The sequence below is a fragment of the Labeo rohita genome, chromosome 3, assembly GCF_022985175.1.
Source record: "Labeo rohita strain BAU-BD-2019 chromosome 3, IGBB_LRoh.1.0, whole genome shotgun sequence".
Classification (NCBI taxonomy): Eukaryota; Metazoa; Chordata; class Actinopteri; order Cypriniformes; family Cyprinidae; genus Labeo; species Labeo rohita.
The window spans coordinates 13,263,961-13,282,433 of NC_066871.1; the positions used below are offsets into that span (position 1 = coordinate 13,263,961).

An 18,473-nucleotide genomic window follows, 5' to 3' on the forward strand; every position below is an offset into this window, starting at 1 on the left:
TTAAATACCTACCAACAATTCACCAAAATTATTGGAGAAATGTTGGATGTATCAAATTAGGATACTATTACATTAATGTGTATATATATATATATATATATACAGTACTGTGCAAAAGTCTTAGGCCACTAGTATTTTCACCAGTTAAAATGGTTTAAAGTAAGTTATTTCTATCTTTTGCTGTAGTGTGTCAGTAGGAAACATCAGTTTACATTTCCAAACATTCTGTTTGCCAATAATTGTAATAATCTAGTGAGATTTTTGTTTGCACAAGGAGTCTGACAACAGCCAGTGCTCCACACCGATCTAATCTCACCATCATCCAATCTATCTCTGCAATGACATGAAGAAACAGAAAAACTAAGACAGACTAAATCCAGAAGAACTGTTTCAACATCTCCAAGATGTTTCAAGTAACCTACTTGCTAAGCTACCTGAAAAACTCTGCACAAGTGCACCTAGGGCAAAAGCTGCTTTAAACACAAAGGATGGTCACATCAAATGCCTATTTATTTTAGTTAATAGAAGTTCATTGATAAAGAAAATCTGTTTATGACATTGTTTTTGACAGCATCCTCATTTTATGTGCCTAACTGCCCAAAAATGTTAACAGTACTGTAGCTTTGTAGGTGTAGGTCTCTGAAAGCATCTTGGAGATGTTGCCACAGTTCTTCTGGATTTAGTCTGTCTCCGTTTTTTCTGTTTCTTAAGACAGACTGGATTGAATGATGGAGAGATCAGATCTCTGTTTGCACAAGGAGTCTGACAACAGCCTGTGCTCCATACAAAAATCACTGGATTATTATAATTAATGGCAAAATGAATGTTCAGAAATGTAAACTGATATTTCCTACTGACACACTACAGCAAAAGACCAACTTTAACTGACTTTAAACCATTTTTTAGCTGATGAAAATACTAGTGGCCTAAGACTTTTGCACAGTACTGTATATATTTAAATATATTATATATATATATTTTTTTTAATAATACAGTTTTATGTCAGCCACAGACATATAAGGATGGGCTGGATAATTGATTCAATGTTTTTTTTTTTTTTCGCCCCTTTGGCAAGCTTGTCAGGCAGTGGGGTGTTTTTTTTTTCTTGGCACCAGAGGGTGCCCTCACAGTAACTAACAAAAGACAGCTGATTAAAAAGAATCACACATATGATAAATGCTGTGTCTCCCTTGGACCACAAAACCAGTCATAAGTGGCACAGGTGTATTTGTAGCAATAGCCAACAATACATTGTATGGGTTTTTCTTTTATGCCAAAAATCATTAGGATATTAAGCAAAGATCATGTTCCACTAAGATATTTTGTAAATCTCCTTCTGAAAATATATCAAAACTTAATTTTTTATTAGTAATATGCATTGCTAGAAACTTCATTTGGACAATTTTAAATGTGATTGTCTCTGTATTTTGTTTTTTTTTTTTTTTTTTTTGCACCCTCAGATGCCAGATTTTCCAATAGTTGTATCTCGGTCAAATATTGCCCTACCCTAACAAACCAATGGAAATGGAAATCTTATTTATTCAGCTTTCAAATGATGCATAAATCTCAGTTTCAAACAATTTACCCTTATGACTGGTTTTGTGGCCCAGGATCACATGTATATACATAATACAATAACACAACCCAACAAAAATATCCAAAGTAACAAACTGAATAAAATATGTATCGTCACTGATGTTTAATTATTATTCGGAGATTCAAAACCTTCAGATAAAATACTGTAAACATTTAAAGCGGATGCGTAAATTTTGTAAAAGTCTCCAGGACCCTTTTTTGTAATAAATGCACGGTAGTCCTACACTGTACCATTCATAAACACCAGCGATGGTTCAAAATGCTTTATTCCAAAGCTACTGCGTTTGGAGTATTACGCGTTTAGGTGATTGGACAGCTAGCCCGTCAATCAACAGTGGCGCGCTGCCATTGGTCAGTCGCTCATCCGCTTACTTTACTGGGCGTTTCAGTCAACAGAGGAACAAGTCGGAACGCAGGAGACGAGGCGAACAGGAGAGAAAATGGCCGACAGATTCTCTAGATTCAACGAAGAACGTGATTTCCAGGTAAAAAATACTACAAGAACTGCACATATCCGAAACATACTGGATCGACGTGCATTTTGGAGAGCTGTGTTTTGTACAATTTTGTATTTTCTAGTTTGAGCCGCTGAGATCGCGTTGTCTCTATGACACTGGAACAGCGGTATCGTCCGAGTTTAGCATTGACAAGCTCAAGACCAATAAGGTGTCCGTGTGGCTTTCCAGTTTACCTCATACATTTTAAAGAATTTCCAATGCGTATCCAGATGGCCGTTGAAGTTTGAGAAGCGTCGTCATTTGAGCCCTTGTGTTTGACGGGATATGTTGTTCATTTGAGAAGGGGGTTGACGCTGTTAGGATGACCGCAGCTGTGCCCGGCCTGGCACTGAGAGATAAACGCCTCAGTCGAAAGAATATGAGCAAATATCTCATTTGCTGACAACCACCTGGATGTAATATTATTGCTTTGCGTTTAAAATGTTTGCTTTTACTTGTGAAGCTTTAAAATCAAATGCTGAGTTTTGTAAATAAAGCTTTTTATTCAAAACTGTGCTTTAACTTAACTTGCTAGGACGTTAGCCGTCATATTATGCCTTGTGTCTGCTCGCGTTTTTGACTATATGTGAATAATACAGGCATTGTTTGATTTGTTTTTTGTCTCAGACTGACTCTTGTCTTGCACAATAGCATGTTTGTGCTGTATTTTGCATACCTGATTTGCAAGTTATGTCAGCAGATATAAAGACTACTTTCCTGTCAGTTGCAAAGTCTGTAGTATTAATGCATGGACTCAGTGTGATAAGAGAAATCCGTTGTTTGTTGCATCTTGCTGATGTCAGATCTGGCATCTTGACTGCTTGGGCATTTGAGCATTGGCATGCCATGATTAAAATAGGTTTTCTGAGTTGTTTATTGAGTAACGCATGTGCATTTTGTGTGCATCTTTAGAGAAATCAATGCTGTTTTTGTTTTGACAATGTAATTTGTCATGAGGGTTTCTTAATATAATTCTTTATGGTTCTTCAGGGAAGGTTTTCTGCTGATCTATAGGCTGGGTTAGTTTTGTCCCACACCAGTGTGTAGGCAGATGGGCCATGTTGTCAAAGAAGTCATCCAGCCCCCATCTGAAAGAAGGGTTTTCGAAACCACCCAGTTGGGCTGTGCATGGAGTATTGACAGGAACAAACAGGCTTTTATTAGAGTGCCCACGAACAGTGTGAAGCCCTTAGTTTAGATTAGAGCCAGCAGCCAACTGAGAGCTTTGCCTTGGCAATTTGTCAGGGGCTGGCGACAGAATTAACAACATTTGCTTATTCTTTAAACAATCGATAATAGTGTTTGGACACTGTGGTTGTTGCTGTTCTGAATTTTTCGGACATAGTTTAGTTTTACCAGCCTTGTTAGTCTACTCTTCAGAAGTTTGGAGTCAGTAAGATTTCAGTACTTTTATTTAGCAAGAGTAAAGACATTTATAATGTTACATACATTTTCTGTTTACTTTAAATGCTGTTCTTCTGAACTTCCTTTTTATTAAAGATTTTAGAAAACCAACATCAGGCTTTCAACAACAATATTAAGCACCACAACAGTTTTCGACATTGATATTATAAAGAAAAGTTTTTGAGCAGCAAATCAGCATATTAGAATTATTTCTGAAGTATCGTGACACTGATGACTGGAGTAATGGCTAAAATTTTTTTTTTTTTTTAAAGTTGTAATAGTATTGCACAATGTTATTGTTTTTATTGTATTTTTGAGCAGCCTTGATGAATAGAAGAGTTTTATAAACATTACAAAATTTTACCAACCCCAAACGTTTGAGCTGTAGTGTACATTTGTGCTGTAGTTTTCCTTTTCAGATATATAAAAAAGCCACTGTGCTCATGCAAGACTTACATAAATACAATGGAAATTTGGTTTAGTTTACCAGTTTAGTTTAGGCCATAAACAAATAAAATTCACAACAAATATTAGGCACAGCATTTGGAATTAGACAGTGCGAGCTATCAAAATAAAATAAACATGCAGAGCTTTGCAGTCATAGTGCATGTTAGTAAACCACATTATATATTTATAGAAAACTAAAGTCAGAGTTCATTTGGAGCATTAACATTTGCACACCGCTATGAGAAAACAATGACATGAAGAAAACATGGGAACTCAGATGTGTTTGTTTAGAAAACTTTAGACTAAAATTTCTGCATTTCTGACTTTGTTTTACTGATCATTAAAATTATATTTTAGCATTTTTGCCTATATGTGGTCATATGATCCTCTTTTGCTGGGTGGTTTAGGGCCCTATGATTTCCATGATGTGGAAAACGCAGACAGGATCATGGAATTCAGTCATAAAAATGGAATGTACTGTATAACACGGAATGTCATGGAATTTGACACATTTTGGATGAATAAATCAAAAAGTAGGTCTGTACACTTAACTCAAGCGATATTGACTAGTGTTTGTAAATATTAAGCCACAAAAATACTTTTTAAATATGAATCCTGCATGTTCTGTCCATCTCTGTGTGAATGAATGGCGCAGACGCATGGTTTTGTTTACTACACACATAATGAAGCACCGTGACGTAATCTGAAGCACTGCTCTGAGAGTCACTTCTTGAGCATTTTACCGTTTCTTTTGAGAAAACTGTTGTATCATACAAACAGAAACTTAAGATCTTCACAGCAACCTGTCAAAATAGAAACTGAAGAAACTGGGCAGAAATATATTACTTAATGTAATGATAGTACTACTACTAATAACACAGTTATTATAAAAACATTATTTGTAAGGAACATTTACTGGACCAAAAAAAAACACATTTTATTTACCAGAAAAATGATTCACAACACATATTTCTGAAAAAGAAAAATTTCACATTATTTAGAGATGCGTTTAGTTATTAAACTTTAATGAAACTTTAAAAAAAAAAATGGAATCATATTAATTAATAGAAAACACAGAATTTGGTAAAAATAAAATTGAATTTTTGTTAATTTTTTAATAAATTGCTGGTAAATTATGTAAGTTTTATAATTTCTTTTTGATTAATATTTTTAAATATAACCATTAAAACATAGTGTAGAAAATTAAAACAGGAAAAAATGGAAACCTGAAAATTATAGCGTATAACAACAAAACCCATGAAATATTGAAAAACTGAAAGTAAATATTAGGCCTAATAGACATCCTACAGAGGTCACATTCAGAAATACATAACTATGGTCATTCTCTCTTGGGTTTTTCCTTTACGTTTTGCTCATCTCTGTCTTAGGCAAGGCAGTGCATTGTGAATTCAAATGCCTTGTGTGTTTACCTGCATAGCATGTCTATCTTTGAACAGCAATGCCTCTTGTTGACTGTAGCCAGCATACTAATGTGCTGGTCTGTGTACTTTCCCCTCAGCTCTTGATGGAGTGGTCAGTTTTGTATGTTTGTTGCTTCACCTTTGCGCCTTTGGTCCATCTTTATTCATGAGGTATGTTTATATAAATCTTTCGTTTTATGCAGTCTGACAGTCTATGACATAGGCTTGTCTTTACTTGGCTGTGGGCTTTTTTCACTTGCAGTGTCTGGCAGACAGCCGAATGCACTGCATATATTTATTTGTGCATATCTGAAGAGGCTAAATAAAGTCAGGCCAATAGGGTGTTTCAAGATCGCTATCCATGTACAAGATTGGACATCACACCGTGCGGTTTCACGTGGATCGGTTCAGTGTCGCATTCTCCAGCTTGCCCAAGGTCGAGATGTCTTTTATTGGATGATGAAGTGGGATTATTTATCTTTGCTGTGGTGGTCTCTCTCCATGTTTGGTTGTATTTTCTAGCTGCGGCGCTGAGGTGTGTGCAGGATCTGGGAGATGAGTTGCAGAACTTGGGTTGTTAGTTCAGCTTACAGTCTGATGAATCACACAGTACATGGTCTGAGCCGCATGTTCTGCTTGGTTGATCCACAACAGATGAACTGTCAGTCACATTTCTGCATTGTGTTCCTGTCTTGGCTGCAGTTAAACAAAGGTTTTGTGTGCATGCTGAAAAACACAAGTTCATTTAAAACCCCTTCAGCTCCTTTCCGCTTAGAGCAAAGCCTCCATGTCGATTTCTTCTCTCTTGATATATACCGATGTGCCCCATGCCATATTCTCTCTCAGTGGTTGTCCTTTTTGTTCAAAGTTCTGCTGATATGAGTTCAGCTCTGGCTCCTGAGGGGTCTGGACTCAAACTGTCGCTGATCCTGCTGTCGCCGGGCAGATGTCTTTGCTACCAGCAGACGGGATGAGAGGAGAATACGCGCAGGACGGAAATGTATTTCCCAGAAAGGTCTCCCACAGAGGGTGTCACTGTCTGTCTCTGATTTCCGTCTGGAATTGAGTTTTGATTAGCTCTTTTAGTTCATAAATCCCAAACTCAACAGCTGTATTTTTGGGTGAACAAATCCTTTAATAAAACCATTTTATTTTTTATGGTTTTTGTATGCCGTCTGAGTTGGATTTTAATTTCAGCACCTTAGAGTCGCACCTGTTTCTCTAATACAGTCTCAGAAAGTGATTGGGCGAATGAGCTCTCATGAGCTGAGCTGTGGAGAGACACTTTCATTGGTCATATTTGACTGCTCATAGAGCAACTGACCAATCGCAGAGCTCTGCGGTTACTTTTCTTTTTAGGAGCACTTAAAATTTTCAGGAGCACCTTCTAATCAATAATCACAAATTCTGATCCAAAATTAGCCTTCCCATTACGAGGTGATATTTGGCTCCTTAAAGTGATTTACAGGGTTTTACAAGTTTTTCTATGGTCATCTTATGTCAATTTTTTTTATTTGCTTTCATGCTTGGTGGTTTGAAAAACGCATTATTTTTAACATAATTTACATTATTGCAATACATCTATCCCAGCCTGGCACATAAGGCTCGATTAGTTCCGGGTTTAATAAAGGCCCGCCTTCCGAAAAACAAAATGTGTTGTGATTGGTTAGCTCTCCCACTGCGTTGCGATTGGCAAATAGCTTAGACAGTGTTTCAGTACTGCCACACCCCTTGTCAAAGCAGCAAGTTCCACATACAGCTGTTAGCGCAACGTTGCAAAAACATGTAGAAAACTTTGCAGCTCCCCTCAGCGCAAACACAAATATGCTGATAGGTTCAGTCGCACATGGTGCTTTTAAATATTCTTTCATAGTCACATGCAGTAGTTTTCAGTCGCAAATGCAACTGAAATTGTCGCACTGTAGAGCCCTGGAACTGTGTAATACTTTGCCTTGTTCACATTATCATCAGTAGTAGATGAGCAGTGGGATCATACAGACGTCCCATAATGAGTCTGACCCTTGTCATCAGCTGTTCGGGTGAACATAAAGCAAGCTTTCAGGCGGGACGGCTGCCCCCATGATGTTTAACTGATTATTTTTTTGTGTGTGCATGGAGTGTAAATTCTCAGAACAGGTGCTATTTTAACAGCTTTAAGCAGTGACTTGGGTCAGGGTTTAAACAAAGACAGCCTCACAGCCACCAGTTAGATGAGGGGGTATAGTCTCATCTGCAGCACATGCATCTGTCATACGTAGTATTGCATTGCTCTTCTGCTTAATCCTTCCGCCTACATATTTCTCCTCTCTGCTGCTACAGCACACTGTGCTGTGTCAGAGGGCAAGAGCGTGTCAAATCGTGACCCTGCTGAGAGCGTATTTTTCTTTGTTAGCATGCGTAAGCGCGCACAGTATTCCCGTCGGATGTATGTGGGAGTCTGCTATTGAATGTTGTTGCACCTGATAAATGTCAAGTGCAAACGTTGTGTTGTTGAGAGTGAATTTATAGCTGTGTTGTTCAGAAGCTTGTAGTGGCCAGTTGTGGTTTAAGCGGTGTGTATGCGGGTGGGTGTGTGTTTGTCATTGGCTTGTCATTGGGACGCGTTGACTCCCTGTAGCAGAGCTGGAGAAGGGTAGTGGTGTACAAAAACAGCTGACAGCTTTAACCAGTTTTAGCTGCTGTTAGTTTTTTATGTCCACTCATTTGCCATGATCCTGTGCTTCTTTCATCTTCTATATATATATATATATATATATATATATATATATATATATATATATATATATATATATAGATATAGATATATAGATATAGATATAGAAATATATATATATATATATATATATATATATATTGCCCTCCAAAAGTTTGGAAACGGCTTAGAAAAGTGGGTTTTTGGACAATATTAGCATGAATCCTTTTTAATTTGTGATAATTTTGCATTAATAAGGGACAACACAAACTACGAAAACATATTTTATTACATAAACAGTTTATACATAGAAAAAACTTCAATTTTGGATTCATCAAAATATCCACCATTAACAGCTATTACAGCTCTGAATAATCTGGGCCTAAATTCATTGTATTTTAAACTTAATTGGCAATCAGTTGTTGAAGCTATTAAGGTGTGCTGACCCAAATTTAAACCAGTAACCAGACATCACAGCTGGGCATGTCTGACTTTGACATGTATATATTGCCATTATTATGTAATCAAAATGAAAATTATTATTGCTGGTCTTCAATGATAATGTCAAGTTACTTACTACTGTATTTGCACCAAAAAATAAGGATTTATGCTGATTTTTGACCATGGACTTCTCCAATCATTTAGTCCACTTAAAGGAGACCTATTATGCCTCTATTTACAAGATGTAAGTCTCAGGTGTCCCCAGAATGTGTCTGGGAAGCTTCAGCTCAAAATTCCCCACAGATCATCTCATTTTGAAAATGCCTAATTTGAGTGGAAGCTGAACCAGTCAAATAACAAGTTTATGTTAAGAACACAAATGACTGACAAAAACAGTTGGTTATGCCAGTGAAATTGCATGTTTCTATTAGATTTGTGTGGCAGCTGCATAATATACAGTAAATAAATCAATAAATCCACTGCTCTCTTGTCTCTACTGAGGCTGGGACTCTAAATAACGTTCTGTGCTCGTATGTGCAGTCAGTGACAGAACATGTTTTTTCTCAAGCTTGCAGAGAAAGTCTTACCAAAAAATCTACTGGGTTGTTCTTTTTCACATTTTCTGGGTTGGTAAATGCACCGTGGGCCCGATTGTAGACCTTAAACATGGAAAAGGTCAGATCTTCATAATGTGTCATCTTTAAAGAGATGCCTTGCACAGAGTGTGTTACTTTTAGACTGGTCTCTGGTTTATGTTGTAATAGACCCAGTGTTTGAAAAGCCGAAGAGGTCCAATAGTTTGGACTGAGCTGTGGCACTCATAGTAGAGGCGTAAATTTCATTCCTGTCTGATCCCATTCAGTTGCCTTTAGATTTTTTTTCTCTTTTGCATTCAGTAGCGAGTAGGAAAAGATAGAAATAACAAAAATAAAGGGGAAAAAGTCTAGATTGACTGACCTATCTTTCATAGAGAAAAAGATGAGCAGGTGGAATGGAAATCACACCTCCTCCCTTTCAAGGTGACCTCCTTTTTCTCATCTGATTAAATTCCTGCTGTCGGAATCGAGGCAGATGAATGATCCGGTTAGTCTGGAGTTTAGCTTTGAGCGTTAAGCCAAAAATTGGTTCACAAAAACTAGATGTCTCTGTTCTGTTTCCTCATTTCCTTTTTGAGAATGTAACATTGCGGTTTGTTTTGTATGTCGTTTGATTTTTAGAGGGGAAACGCTTTGATTTTAGTGCATAAATAAGATTACAGGAAATGTTTGCTCTGCTTTAATCTGTCATCTTCTCCATTCCTCTTTTTCCTCCTAGGGTGGAAATCACTTTGACCAGTATGAGGAAGGTCAGTTGGAGTTGGAACAGGCGTCTTTGGACAAGCCCATAGAATCGGTAAGGCCGCACACCTCACTTTGTACTGTTGACTAGAACAGCTGCTTCCTGTATGTGAGAGTGTGAATGATTGGTCCAGTCAGGGATAGCCACACCACCTCTATGGTCAGCCCCTTCCCTTATTTTAGAGATAGTCAAATCACCTCCTTTTCGCCAAAATAAGTCAGCACTCCCTTTCTGGAGGCCACCGTAGTCCCCTTCCCTGTTCTCCACCCCGGCCTTCAGTGAACACATCTGGTGTCATCACCTGTGTAATGACTGTATAATGAAGACACAGGTGAAGGAGATCTGTTGGATTGTACCAATCACTGTGATCAGCTTGCTTCTATTATTTTTTATTTTTTGATCACAGATGTGAGTGAGTATGGATGTGCTTGTGTGATATTAGATGGTATTCAACAATGAAGCGTTTTATTTTGACACTTGTTTGAAATGTGAAGTGGACGGCACACTGTGGCGAAGGTAAACGATATAAACAGACATGCACAGTCATGTGCATATAATATATAACTCAACACTGGCCGGACTATTTGACACACATATAGATTTTGATCTGTTACTCATGATTGCTTCATTTTATGGGTAACAGCCTTATCCAAGGCTGTTTCAAAGTACAGGCCTGGACTGTTTGTTCCCATGTACATATTTTTTGCAACTTTGGTGAGCATTGAAGACACGCATAGGCCATTCTACAGAACTGATTCAAAGTCAGATCTGGAAACGTCTTATAAAGTGTATAATATCCAAGGAACACATTTCTAGTAGTTGTGCAGTTAATTCTTGTATTTTCAGAAAATTTTTGAAATATTTGTCCTCTCCCCAAATATGTCAGTACCGAAACACAGTAACAGTAATTTAATAAGAAGGGTTATATTACCTATTAAGAATTTGCGTACATCTTCGTTGTAAATATATATTTTTTAGATTTTATTAAAAAGTTTTCAGAGGTAAAGTAATAGCAATTACAATTTTAATAATATTTCAAGTGTGATTTATAAGATTTGCTGTAGTTTGAATCCAATTCCAGGACATGAAGTTAATCATACTGATTTCAAACTTAATGATTCATTAGTTTGAATATAGATTGAACTGAACATTATCATAACTTCTTAGCTGATAATTCAGTATACTTTATTTTTGACAAAACATCTCATGTTTCATTCTTGACTGTTACAGTAGTCATGTTACGGTTTTATGTCACCACTGAAACTTCACCAAATGTTTCAGTAGTGACGATTTTAGATGCTTTTGAACCTAACTCAAAGATGCTAAGCAGCACATGATTAGCTAGCACAGTTCTGAACAGTTGTACACATAAAAACCATTTATTATGAGATAACTCCCAAAAAGTGTTTAATTATTGAAGATGGTGTTCGGTAGTGACATTCTTTAGTTACACACAGATTTTTCCATTCTTTTGAACACATTTATCTCAGAATTTTGCTATGAGAGAGGGGGATACATAATGTTTCCTGATCATAAATGTAGGGGTGTAGTTAAAATCAACACTTTTTAAATCATTTTGGATTTTTTTTTTTTTTTTTTTTTTTGTAATATGTTTAGTAATTTACAGAGAAACTCTAAAATAAAAGTTTTTTTTACTTCACTTAAAAAATAAAAAAAATGTATTTTTAAAAACAACAATGGAATAAAATGCAAAAATAATTTCAATGTCATTTTCATAAATTGAAATTTAAGGTTTAGGGTTCAGGACAGCCGCCTCCCAGTTGCAAATACCAACTAAATTATGTTTTTAAACTTACTGATATTTTAAAGATCATTCTGGGTTTCAGTAGATAATAAAAGGTTCTTAGTAAACATGTAAGGTTTGAATACTTAACAGTTTTTTTTAAATGTGTTCTTTGGTTGTGGGACAGCAGTTTGGACTTATTTCTGTAGAATGGCCCATATATCAATGATGTTATGTATAATAGGATACAGATTTAAAAACAGAATACCACCAAATGATTAAAACTCCAGTTGAGACAAATTTGCTTATGGTTTGCTTCTGTAATCAGCAGCTGGTGTATTAAATAGACACAACAAAGCTAGCTGCAAACATTCACACCGCATAAGCACCAAACAGAGGTTATGTTGTTGGTTTGACGTTGCAGTTCACTCTGTCCTCCTGCAAATAGACTCCTCTAAGCATACAAGGCGAAGAAACAAAACCGCCCAACCGCCCCTTCAGAAGATGTGCTTCAACTCTCAGAGCTAGACTTTAATACTGAAGGACAGTTATCTATGCACACAGACATCCAGTGGTTCAATTAAAGCACTCTGTCAATACATTAACTCTGAGTCAGTCAGATTTGTCCAGCTCGGAGGCAGACCTCTGATACACAGACACGCCACCAATTCAATTACGCAACGGGACTGTGTGTCTGCTCCATTTGATTCAAGCTAGACTGACCTGATTTAGATTTGAAACTCTCAGTGTGTCATCCACCTCACATAGTGGCGCTAGAGAGAGATTGAGAGAAAGTGGTGCGTGTGTGTGTGTGTGTGTGTGTGTGAGCACATTAGTGCCCAGTATCTTGTGTGTTTTTGTTTTTTGTGTAAGTGTTTGTGTAGGACAGTTTATTTCAGATATTTTCAGTATTGTACACAACTTGGGGTGTTCGACATTTCTCTCCTGCAGCGAATTGGCCCCAATTAGCTAAGCAGCTCTGACCCGGTTTGTATCTGCACGCTCTGCTCTCCTCCTCCTGTCTCTTTAGGGGCTCCTTGTAACGCTTTCTCACTCTCTCTGTCTCTCGCTCTCTCTTTCTGTCTCTCTCACTATCTCTCTGATCATTCTGTCCCTCTTTCTGTCTCTTCAACACAGTGATTCGGTGTACAGTACCCTCTGTCATTATGTGCTGGCATGGTGCTTGTGCAACTGGGACTGCATTTTTCGCTGACTAGGCATGTAGATAATATCGCAGGCAGCTCTCGTCTCTGTCTCTGTCTCGTTCTTCTGGTTCGCTCTGTATTTCAGGGGCTTGCATGCCTGATGCCTCTCCTCCTCTCCATGTTGTCCTTTCTGCTCCAGTTACACTCAGACCCCATGACTAAGGTAAATTTATGCAGACATGGTTAGGTAAATTCCCTGAAATCTCCTGTGTCTCGCTTTTCTGTTATCAAATCTCTTCCTTTTTGTAATATACATCAAGTTAAGATGAAAGTGACGTCTTTCATGGCTAAGAGTTTTATGTCCCATATAAAACATCTGCAGTCCTGTTTTTAAAAGCAGGTCATCTGCTTAATGGAAACCACCTGTTTATATCAAAAGGACCATTTTTTCCATGTGCATTAGTTTCAGGGCTCAACAATAAGGAAGAAATGAGACCGTGTCCCAGCTGAGCAGCAATTATTGGAATTTTTTTAATTTTATACATATTAAATTGCATATATGTGACCCTGGACCACAAAACTGGTATTAAGTAGCACGGGTATATTTGTAGCAATAGCCAAAAATACATTGTATGGGTCAAAATCGTTTGTTTTCTGTTATGCCAAAAATCATGAGGTTATTAAGCAAAGATGTTCCATGAAGATATTTTGTAAATTTCCTACTGTAAATATATCAAGATGTAATTTTTGATTCGTAACATGCATTGCTAAGAACTTAATTCAGACAACTTTAAACGTGATTTTCTCAGTATTTTGAATTTATTTATTTATTTATTTTATTTATTTATTTTTTTATTTTTTTATTTTTTTTTTTTTACACTCTCAGATTCCAGATTTTCAGATAGTTATGTCTTGGTCAAATGTCCCATCCTAACAAACCATACATCAATGAAAAGCTTGATGATGTATAAATCTCAATTTCAAATTGACCCTTATGACTGATTTTGTTGTCCAGGGTCACATTTTTATTTACTTTTTTAATGGTAAATAAAATGTTTAAAAAAAAGCAAATTACAAGTTACATCACATTGCTAAAAAAATAATAATAATAATAAAGCATTTATTTTTATTTATGTGGGTCACTGACGTTTAAGGATTTTTGGCAAGCCAATTTTAAAATACAAAAAATATGTTGTAATTGTTCAAACATTAAGAATGTTGTGTACACACAAATTCATGTTAAAATTTTAAATGAAGTGATTTTAGTGTTTTTTCATCTCAATGAAAAATGTCATGAAAAATGTCATGTGGTGCGACCGTGATTTATAATAAATTAATTTCCGTAACATGCTTAACAATTTTTTTTTCTAGATGTTCTCAGTAAATAATTGTTTAGAAACAATGTATTTGCCTTTATTTTGAGTTTTTGTAAATAACAATCTCATATTTTTGTTTTATAATTTCAGTTGCGTTCTTAAAAGTAGTTGGAAGACTTATTTTTATAAAAATGCTTTAAAAATACCATTCACTTAGGCATGCTGTAGCAGTGATTCATATTTCAACCACAGAAATTAGTTTTTTTTTTTCTTTTTTTTTTTTTTTCTTTTTTATTTTAATAGTTATTCCTATTATTGGTCACACCACATGATATTTCATAAAATGGAAGTCATCAGACATTTGTTTGTATATTATGATGGAAATATGCTTTGCATAAGCAAACAAATGCTTTGCCATTTTATACAGGATTACAAAACACTTGGGAAATCATGCCAAATAGTGCAGAAAATTAATCTGAATACATTTAGGGTAATTTCAAAGACGTTTCCAAAACAACAGTTATGGCTGGACGGTCACACCACTATGATATTTTGACGTTTTCAATAACAGAAAAATGACAAATAATTAATCTCTTTTGAAAAGTTCAAATGGGTCCATACATAGAAGAGGTACTTGCAGTTGGACAGAAAATTTAGCCGTCATGTCATAGACCCATATATATTAATAAAATTGCAAATACATTTATTTTTGTCATAGGATAAGTCAAAAATTTAGCAGAAAATCTTTATTGTTGAGACTAGACATGGTAAAAGTGATGCTAAAAATAAGATAAAAATACATATTTCTGTAGCATGTCTTAGCCTTCATTACTGTAAGTCTATGAATTTGAATGATATAATCATGTACAATAATAGCTATAGAAGAATGTTTTCATGTGTCTGGTTACAAATGGGGTACTGCTTTTTTTTTCATCAAGATTTCTCAGATCTCATGATCAGGTCTATTCGGTATTGTTTGGGGCAGCTGAGTGCGGGTCAGAAGGACACGAGAGAGAGCAGGATAGGTGGCCTGGCTGCCTGCCTGAACCAAATGATTCCTGCTCCTGCACTATTGTCTATGGAGGGGTGTGGAGAGTAGAGCTGCCACACGCAGTGTTCGTGAAAAGCAGAGACGCTACACACCGCAGAAAACGATGGCTATCACTGTCACTTTTTACTCTCCTGAGTATAATACACAATTCATAATGTTTCCTCAATCGCACAACAACATATGAGCTTCAATTTATTTGCTACCCGTTTTCCTGCTCCAGATCTAGAGTGTCAGGGCTATTTTCCGCCAAACACCAGAGGTGTATTTATATCGTAGAAGTCCAAGCAGCTGGTCCGTGGATGGTGACAGCCATCACTGCGTATATGTGTGTGCGTCTTGTTCGAGCGCTGTGTTTGCCACGCTCTTGTTTTTCCCATGCCCCTCCTCTGCCGATCATTGTGTGTGATCTGTAGGCAGCTAGAGGTCTGTGGTAATCGGGATCTTCTCTTATTTTCCCATATGCTTTTATCTACTCATCCCCTCTTCTTTCTTGCTTTCTCAACACCTTTGTTTGTCTGTTTGCATGTTAAGTCAGTAGCATTAGTTTCTCTCACACACACTCCCCTTCATCTTACTATGTATCCCAACACTCATCTTCCTTTCTCCCGTCCCCTAACCCAAGGAGATGTGCACTGGGCAGTGACAACATCACGTCAATCCCGCACATCACAGATTTGATTATCACTCTTGGTATGTAACTGACGTTTCACTTTAGGAAGCTTAGAATGACTATATTGCTTTAGTAGAAAATACTTTTGTCACTCTGGTTGTATAGTGCTACATATGTTTGTTTTTTTTTTCACACGGTTTGGTTAACAAGTCACAAAGGTGTTTTGACCAACATCTCTCACCTACATGTTTAGGACATCTGTAAAATGTGTGACACCTGTACTGTGTGAACAGAACCACACTGGAAAACTTCTGTCATGTTATATAGTGAGTGCATTTTCCTTTAGGGTTCTAGTAGCTAAAAGCAATGGTGATATGAGCTGTGTGACTTCTGAAGGATTTAAATCCAGTTGCTGTTGTTCACTGGAGCTGCTCCCATCAGTTCTGTGGTCTGGATGAGACCCAAACTTTGCACTTGAATATTAAAAGAAACTTAAATATGTGACCCTGGACCACAAAACCAGTCATAAGTTGCACGGGTGTATTTGTAGCAATAGCCAAAAATACATTGTTTGGGTCAAAATGATCGCTTTTTCTTTTATGCCAAAAATCATTAGGATATTAAGTAAAGATCAAATTGCATGAAGGTATTTTGTAACTTTACTATGGTAAATGTATCAAAACTCAATTTTTGATTGGTAATATTCATTGCTAAGAACTTCATTTGGACAACTTTAAAGGCAATTTTTTGTATTTTTTTTTTTTGCCCCCTTAGATTCTAGATTTTCAAATAGTTCTAACAAAACCATACATCAATGGAAAGCTTATTTATTCAGCTTTCAGATGTATAAATCTGATGGTTGTGGTCCTAGGTCACATATTTAAAATTTAATATTTAAAATACTTAAAACTGAACACTTAAATATTAGAAAGAAATTTAAATATAAAACAGAAGCATTGAACTGGACACATTTTTCTGGTGTTGTGTAGGCTCCCATGTTTGATTATTTATTTCAGTGACTGTTATCACAGCTATCATGAAAATAAAAGAAATTGTCATCGGCTAGCAACAGTATGAAATCCTTTTCATTTTTTTTCCAATTCTGTTTTAATGGTTACTTTGAAATCATGAAACTTACACAATTTAACAGCAATTTATTAAAAGTTTAACAAAAAATTACATTTTTAAGGCCCTATGAAATACACCCCCCTCAAATTCAGTTTTGTTTTTACCAAATTCTGTGTTTTTCATTAATTTTCTGTATTCCATTTTAATGATTTCATTACATTCTAATAATCAAAAGCGTCTCTCATTTATTTGAGTAAAAAAAATAAAATAAAAATTATAATAATAATAATAAATTATTTACTTTTTTTTTTTAGAAGTACTGTGCACAAACAAAATATAAATGTTTAAAAAAAAGTTTAATAATAATTTTATTAGTAGCAGTAGTACTATCATTAAATTTAAGTATATATTTTTGTCACAGTTTCTTTAAGATAAACTGAGCTTTTATTTTGACGGGTTGCTGTGAAGATTTTTACGTTTCTGTTTGTATATGACAGTAGTCTAAAAAGAAATAGTAAAATGCTCATATAGTGACTCTCAGAGCAGTTCTAAAGATTGTTTGTGTTCATTACTCCTGTATGGAGGCGGCAGAGGCTGAAAACACTACACACTTCAGTATGTTTGTAGTAAACGAAACGTGCATCTGCGTCATTCAATCACACATAGACTCGCAGAACATGCAGGACTTATATTTAAAGAGCATTTCTGCACTTAATATTGATTTAAGTGTACTGATTTAGTTTTGATTTTTTTTTTTCATCTAAAATTCCGCATTATATAGCAAATTCCAATTTTATTACTGGAATTATCTATTCTGTCTGTGAATAGATCATGAAAATCACAGGGGCCTAAAAAGTTGTATTAAATCCCAAATATCTCACCAGGACAACAATTTGCCACTTAACAAGCAAGAATTTGACGCATGCATTCTTAAAACAGTTCATCCTTGCAACCCCATGCACACACATTCTCTTCATGAAGTTCTTGATGATCTTCTGTGTGAAAGTTAAACCCAGGAATGTTCTGATGGAAAGGTCAAGGTTTGCCATTTCAAGACAGCACTGACCTGTTGATGCGATCTGCTATTGGCTTGTTAAGCTGTGATGTAACAAATAGTGTTTCCGGGTCCAAGCCTCCACTCTGTTTCACTTGAAAACTGTGTCTCAGCAGCCGTTAATGAGGACTATTTATGTATAGCACACATTTAAGTCACTGTCTCTTGGCTTACAGCATCCCAGTCACCAATATTTTAATGATTCAGAAAAAAATTAATCACTCTGTATGGCCAACAGAGATTTCAGTATGGAAATCTGTAGTCTAATTCAGGATTATGATATTTTGGAAGTATTGCAACACACACTGAGTGTATATTAGCACCATATGTTGTTTGCTTTTGGCATGTGATAAAGTGCTCAGACCCGGAAACAGTGATAGCTAAGATGTGTTTTCCATCATCTTTGTTGACAGTAGTCTCTTTATTATTGGAAAGAGATTTAAAGGGATAGTTCACCAAAAAATGAAAATTGTCATCAGTTCCAAACCTGTATGAGTTTCTTTATACTGTTGAACATAAAAGAAAATATATTGAAGAATGTGGGTAACCAAACAGCTTACTGCTGGTCCCCATTGACTTCCATTGTATGGAGTATCTACGTTTGTGTTTAATAGAAGAAAGAAACTCTTGCATGTTTGGAACAACTTAG

General features: G+C 36.1%; 1 protein-coding gene across 7 annotated transcripts in view; it reads left to right on the plus strand.

Moving 5' to 3' along the window:
- Positions 1-1,989: 1,989 nt before the first annotated feature.
- Positions 1,990-18,473, plus strand: part of gpatch8 (G patch domain containing 8) — a 41,457-nt gene continuing 24,973 nt past the window's right edge. For 3 of the 7 annotated variants that reach the window (XM_051105513.1, XM_051105514.1, XM_051105511.1), the window contains exons 1-3: positions 2,011-2,081; positions 9,813-9,890; positions 12,532-12,567. Coding sequence is in view for 1 of the 7 variants with exons in the window: in XM_051105510.1 (XP_050961467.1) it covers positions 2,037-2,081; positions 9,813-9,890 (123 nt within the window). In the remaining 6 variants the exon portion in view is untranslated. Of the gene's footprint in view, positions 2,082-9,812; positions 9,891-12,531; positions 12,568-18,473 lie in introns of all 7 variants that reach the window. The other 4 variants (XM_051105516.1, XM_051105517.1, XM_051105512.1 and 1 more) reach the window with 2 other exon arrangements.